Genomic DNA, 6,826 nt, shown 5'->3' with positions numbered 1-6,826 from the left:
ACCTCTATAAATGCCCTTTGCCACCCAGCTCTTTCCTCTATTTCCCTTGACTTTCCTCCTGTCCCACTATCATGCTCAGTCCCCACCAGGGTTTCAGCACTTCCTCTTTGTTACATTACCCTTGATCATGCCCCACCAGGCCTCCCACACCCTCCTCACCACCAATTTGGATCACTTGTTTTTCCCTTGTCCCAGGGTTTGTTAACACCACTTCCTTTCCCCCTACCTCCCCCTCTCCCATGTCCCCCCGGAACTGTGTATATTTATCTCTCTGTAAGTTCAGAGTATGTAAGACCTTGCTCAAAGTCACACAGAGACGGTTAGGGACAGACTGACCAGCGCTCATTGTCACTTGTACCCTCCGTGTATTGTTCTACTAATTTCCTCTTGTTTTGCTACAACTTTCATCCATTGTCATGTATTCTCTTCAGAACAGAACTGGTCATCATAATATGCAAGCGCATTCAAGATTAGAATTTGAAATTTAGGAGGAGGTTTAATAACCTGCTCAAAATTACAGAGCCAGTAAGAACAGGTCTTGGATTACCTCTCATAGTGCTTCCTTCTTGGACTACCTCTCAGGTTGCTTCCATCTCAAAAATAGAATTCTTATCATCCTGTTGTCTGGGTTGATTTATTTTCCCTTAAAAATCTTTGTGATTTGTGCTTGTGAAAATTTCAAAATAAATACAAAACCAATGATTATGGAAGCTCTTAGAAAGTTCTTTTATTTGATGATAATCAAATCATTCTGAAATTTTTGTTTATTAGGCAGTAATTATGATAACGGCTCTAGGCCATGCATTTCTTTTCATTTGTATATCTCATATAGGCAGAGATACATATCTTTGGTAAAACCTCAGCCTAGTTGCAGCTTGCTGTGTGACAGTGCATAAACCACTTCACTTACACACATGGAACCACATGCATTTTCTTTTCGGCCATTTGCTCTCCATTTTGATAGACCCTGGGGCAAGAAAGAGTGATTAGATATGCATCCCTGCCCCAGAGGTCACAGTCACTGACATGTAAATGCATCATTAAAACACACTGTGCTGAAGGGCAGAATGGACATACGGGAGGGAGTGGAGCTTATACTTTTTTTGAGCCACTGGCCTCTTCGATGAAAAATTAGGTTATAAATCTTCCCTAACAGTCTACCCAAAGGATTATGCTAAAGTCTGAAATGTAATAATACATATATGTAGGTAAAGTACATATAGTACCATAAAGGATTTCACATTATGAATCACTAACATGAAAATTGGGTATACCTTTGACTCTTAAGTAAGGTCCCATTCTAAGACCTTCTAAAGAGATTATTGATCATGTGGGAGGGAAAAGGTGCATGCAAAAGAATGTTATTTCATGCTCTATAGGAGGAAAGAATTCAGTATTTCACAGTTGAGCTACGGTAAACGCATACATTCAGTGTGGAATATTATGCAGCCATTTAAATTGAGACTGACGATCCATCTAGATTGTGTTGAGTATTGAGTTACAGATGAAGACTGTAGAGGAGCCCATGTCACATGATTCTACTTTTGTAAAATGTTGCATTCATTATGTGTATGTATAGCAGAGCTGAAAGAATGTTCATAAAATATTGACAGTTAACACCTGAAGCATCTTGTGTCATTTATTTTCATCTTTGTATTCTATTTGACAATTTAAGGGTGAGAAAAACATGCAAGTATCGTGTAACCAATAGACATCTCTCTGCACAGGCTATTCGATGACAGACTGGGTTTTGTCTATAACAAGATTTCCGTTCAACAACAGTTTGTGAGTAGCTGATCCATGCAGCACCGTTCTAGGTCAAAAGGACAATGCAAACTGCAGCGAAAGCTCAGTGGGTTGTGCTCAGAGTGGGTATTTAATACCACGAGCATCCTGACTCATTTGCTTTTCAAACGGCTAGAAAAAAATACCGTGTTCTAAATTTAAACTTCTCTGTTAATACTTGTTTTGTCCTAGTACATAAAAGACTTGGTCACATTATCTAATTTGGGTGCCTGGATTGAAATAAAGCAATTTAAGGGATTTCAAAACAGTATGACTCTCCTCCTCCTCCTTTATAAAGGAATGGTTTCCGTGAACTCCAGAGTGTACAGTGAAAGGATATTTGTTTAAATGTTTGGCTGTCCTCATTGTGTACATTTGCCCATTCATCCTGTCTCCCATTTGTGTGTGTGTGTTTGTGTAATTGGTACACTGCACAGAATAACTGTGGGGTCAAACCTCCATAAGTAAACAGACTGGAAGTTGTCCCTGACAAAAGCTCGCTACGATTCAGAGCATTATTGACATGCGTGGATGATGGAACTCAACTCGCCAACCTAGTAGCGTATTAAATTAAGTAAAGAGAGTCCAAGTTCCACATCTTAATCTTAATGCATGGTTACCTAGAGCCTATTTATTGTAGTGGTGTCTACCTATATTTATACGCAATGCTCCTTCAGTTCATTAAATGATCCTGGTGTACCCTAATGTGCATTTCCAGGTGATTTACTGGGATTCGTTCTGTCTCTGCCTCCTGTGCCTTCAAAAAACAGCTTGGGAGGCCCTCCTGAAATGGAATGTTCTACTATGTTTTGGCAATTAAGATCTATTTCTTTGAATGGAATCTGGCAAATTAAGTAACTGGAAACATTTTTGTTTCTCCTTCTTAAAACACTGGAATACATTCCTGAAAACACTTGTATCAGAAATATCTTTATTTATTAATCACAGTTATTTGTTATAAAGAATTGTCATTTTTCTCTTACCATTTGCCATCCAAGTTATCCATGATTTTTTGGGGTGTTTTTATTTAATGGAACATTATAAAAGGATTGAATGATATGAAGACAAAAATGCTTAGATATTTTTAAGTTTTTCAAGATATACAGGAATTTGAATGTTTCTGGCTCTTACATTATGCCTTTGGAATCAATTCTGTTTATAGCTGCTTCTTGTAACTATAGCAAATACTACACATGAACGTTTTGATATTAGTCAGCTTTAATGTCAGTTAGTTATACCTTGCTTATACCTCCTATACCTCTCGCATGTAAACCTAGGTGAAGCAACATTAAAAGTTTTCATGCAAAACTTTGTTTTATTTTTTTTTAAGATACGTGGGGGAAAGCTCATGATTACTTACACCCGTAAGAGTGATGCTGGCAAATACGTTTGTGTTGGTACCAACATGGTTGGGGAACGTGAGAGTGAAGTTGCCGAGCTGACGGTTTTAGGTAAGTGGAATTTTATCTAATCTGTTTAATTTAAAACATACATACATTCCATATATTCTCTTAGATGAGAAAAATAAATGGACTGTTTTAGAAGGTCAAGCAGTATCATCCAGAGTACAGAAGGGCGAAAAGGAGACTGAGATGAAATAGCAAAGAACTTGGAGTCGTACTAAGGCGAGGAGAAGAGGCTTCCAGGAGTAGGGAGCTCTGGGGGCTTCTTTTCCATAGAGGATTTACATGAAGAATTGACTGAGCTTCAGGACGACTGTGCTGTTCGTCCATTGGTTTTCATTCATTCCTTGAGACGTTTTCTTCGAATTTTAGAGAGACCCTCCTTTGTGAAGAGACCTAGCAACTTGGCGGTGACTGTGGATGACAGTGCAGAATTTAAGTGTGAGGCCCGAGGTGACCCGGTGCCAACGCTCAGGTGGAGGAAAGATGATGGAGAGCTACCCAAATCCAGGTACGGATAGTCACGTCGGCACTTTCGCATTTCTCGTCAGACCATCGTCTGCAGATTGGCCTTTAAAGTCGTGTTTCCCCTCACCTTGGGGCCAGATACATTACAAATTAGAAATATACCAGGAGGTTACCATTTTCCCTAAGGTTTTCTAATATATGACTATATTGGACTATATAAGCTATATATCTAATATATAAACGATATATCCCTGACCTTGACCTGCGTAAGAAACACTTGTAAAATGTGACTTTCCTTAAACACATTCAGTTAGCCACAGTAAATGCCAATTTGTGTGTGTGTAATCACATAGGAAAGGGAAGCGAAGTACAACATTTACAATATAATGATGAGTCAATTAAATACCGAGACCCCTTTCTTCCTGCTACAATATCACCAGAGAATGAATGGCAAAGGGTAAGAATTTCTTGAGATCTGACAAGACCATAAATTGGTTAAAATAGACATATGCTCTCAGCCTTAGGTTATAAGGCTGAAGTATTCAAGTTTTATCTGTAGACCACCTTTTGAATTTGTTCACGATTCAGCAAATAACTGTTGAGTTTCTCCCAAGTTCTATAGGTAAGAGCCCCAATATTTTCTTGCTCTCAAGGAGCTCAGACAAGGATGGATAAAGAAAAATCTGTTGTCACACATGAGAGTAAATTAAAGTATTGCTTCAAAATTATAGAAAGCTTTATTAAACAAAGACACCTAAATGTGAAAGTTTCAGTTTTCAACATATCCTTCACCTAGGTCTATGTACTTCTCCTTTTAAAAAAAATCATTTTATTGGAGGCTCATACAACTCTTATCCCTACATCCATCCATTGTGTCAAGCACATTGGTAAATGTGTTGCCATCATCATTTAAAAAACATTTTTTACTACTTGAGTCCTTTGTATCAGCTCCTCATTTTTTCCCTCCCTCCTTCAGGAACCCTTGATAATTTATAAATTAGTATTACGTTTCCATGTCTTGCACTGTCCGATGTCTCCCTTTGCCCCCTTATCTGTTGTCTATCCCCCTGGGAGGGGGTGATAGGTAGGTCATGGTGATTGGTTCCCCTTTTCTCCCCCACCTCCCCCTGCCCCTCCTGGGGTCTGTGTACTTCTAAGGGCAATGTTTCTATCTCTTTAACCTTCCCAAATAATGTTTCACCCTGATGCATACACCCCAACAAAAGAACAGTTTGGGCACCTTGTGGTGGTGGTGGTTGGGTGCTACCCAGTGAGTTCCTGTTCATCGTGACCTGTGCACAACAGCAGAACCCCGCCTGGCCCTACCCAACCCTCACAGCATTTGAGCCCGTTCTTGCCGCCACTGTTGTCAGTCCACCTTGTTGAAGGCCTTTCTCTTTTTCTCTCTCCTCTTCTTTACCAAGCAGGATGTCCTTTTCCAAGGACTGGTTTCTCCTGAAAGCATGTCCAAATACTACGAGACAAAGTCTCCCCATCCTTGTACCATTCTGGCTGTACTGGTTCCAAGGCAGCTTTGCTGGTTCCTTTTGTAGTTCATGGTACTTTGCATCTTTTCCACTAGCACCATAATTCAAATGCATCAGTTTTTCTATTCCATGCACAACTTTTCACAAGCCTATTGACAATCCCATGGCCTGGGCCAGGTGCCCCATAGTCCTCAGAATGGCAACTCTGATTTACAGCACTTTAAAGCGCTCTCAGGCAGCAGATTAACCCAACGCATTGTTCTTGGTCTTTTGCTTCACTTTTTCTCTGTTTATCCATTGGTGATATTATGGCTGTCACCACTGTTTTGATTGGACCTTATTCTTCCGAATCGTATTCCAATCATAAATCCAAGACTCCTCCCCAGTTACTGTTTATTTCATAAAGTCTTCATTAGTTTTTATCTTGCTTAAAGCTTAATGGAAATATTGTCTTTGACCTAGCTGATCTCCACAAAAGACTTTTGGCCTTCATCCAGCCAAAACATTGTTGAGGTCAAATTGTTAGTTTAAGAATGCAAATAATTTGAACGTTGAAGGGAAGGATGCGTATGGAACTTAAAGTCTGAGAATCGGGTTTGCAGAAAGCTATGAATGGCAGTGGGAGCTCAAGAGTCATTGGTGGAACTAGACCGGCAGTCAGCCTCTGGTGAACTCCCTCTATCCACAGTTGAGGGCGAGGAGGAAAGGGTTTACTAAACGGAGTGCATTGTAGAGTCGGGTACAGAAGGTCAAAGGCATAAGCCTGACTTCACAGTTACAACTTGGCAGCAGATTCCTCCTATGGTGCGTGCTGGTCCTGATCTGGTTTCCAAACTCTCATGTATTTGGGGTTGCATTGTTTTATTTGGCTTGGGGTCGTACATATTAATGTGCACCTCAGAAGTGTTAAGTCATTGGGGGTCACCCTCTTGAGGTGGCGGTTTATGTTTTTTCATTTTTTTAGTGTATGAAAACCAGGGTCGATGAACCTATGGAGTCCGCAAGTGGAATAAGGGTTTTGGCTGGGGGGTGGGGAGTGGTAGAGGTGGAGGGAAAGAGTGATGATGTCAAGGAGTCCAAACAGAAAAAGAGTGTTTGAAAACTGATTGTGATAGCAAATATACAATTCTGCTGGACGTGATTGAACTATGGGATGATTTAATATATTTCATAGGTGATTTAATCCAAATAAAAACGGAATGAATTAGTTTTTTAAAAGAATGCAAATGCCAAGTCACGTCAGATCCCATATTCAATAACTGTCCCATCAGTGGTAATTCTAAGTGCTTCCCTACCGGTTTCTGGACTTCAGCCATCGTTTCTTCATGTCTAGAGCTGGATGGTATTTCCTCCCTTGACCCTTTGGTATCTATTTTAAAATTCTGCATAATTTGGTGCAGCATGACTCTAAACTTTTGGCATATCTTCAATGATGATTGGGGAAGATGTATGTGAGGGTTTTTTTTTTTGTTTTTTTTTAAGTAAGTCATTTTTTTTCCCCAATGTACCAAAAGTCTTTTTTTTTTTTGTGGACCCTCTAAGGAGACTTCAGGAGACTTTGGTAGTGCTGTTGGGTATGTGTTGGACTGCTAACTGCAAGGTTGATGGTTCAAACCCATCAGCCACTCCAGATCAGAGATATGAGACTATCTTCTCCCATAAAGATTTAAAAAAAAAAAAAAA

At 39.8% G+C, this 6,826-nt stretch overlaps 1 protein-coding gene across 7 annotated transcripts in view; it reads left to right on the top strand.

Annotated features, from left to right (window-relative positions):
• Positions 1–6,826, top strand: part of ROBO1 (roundabout guidance receptor 1) — a 1,092,383-nt gene that overhangs the window by 958,591 nt on the left and 126,966 nt on the right. For all 7 annotated transcript variants that reach the window (XM_045286235.1, XM_045286236.1, XM_045286238.1 and 4 more), the window contains 2 exons: positions 3,116–3,236; positions 3,561–3,699. In XM_045286235.1, coding sequence (XP_045142170.1) covers positions 3,116–3,236; positions 3,561–3,699 — 260 coding nt within the window. The remainder of the gene's footprint in view (positions 1–3,115; positions 3,237–3,560; positions 3,700–6,826) is intronic.

Source organism: Echinops telfairi, unplaced genomic scaffold (assembly GCF_000313985.2).
Source record: "Echinops telfairi isolate 266 unplaced genomic scaffold, ASM31398v2 ScPeMD7_6;HRSCAF=24_1, whole genome shotgun sequence".
Lineage (NCBI taxonomy): Eukaryota > Metazoa > Chordata > Mammalia > Afrosoricida > Tenrecidae > Echinops > Echinops telfairi.
The sequence above is the reverse complement of the archived record's forward strand: the minus strand, read 5'-3'. Positions and strand labels throughout refer to the sequence as shown.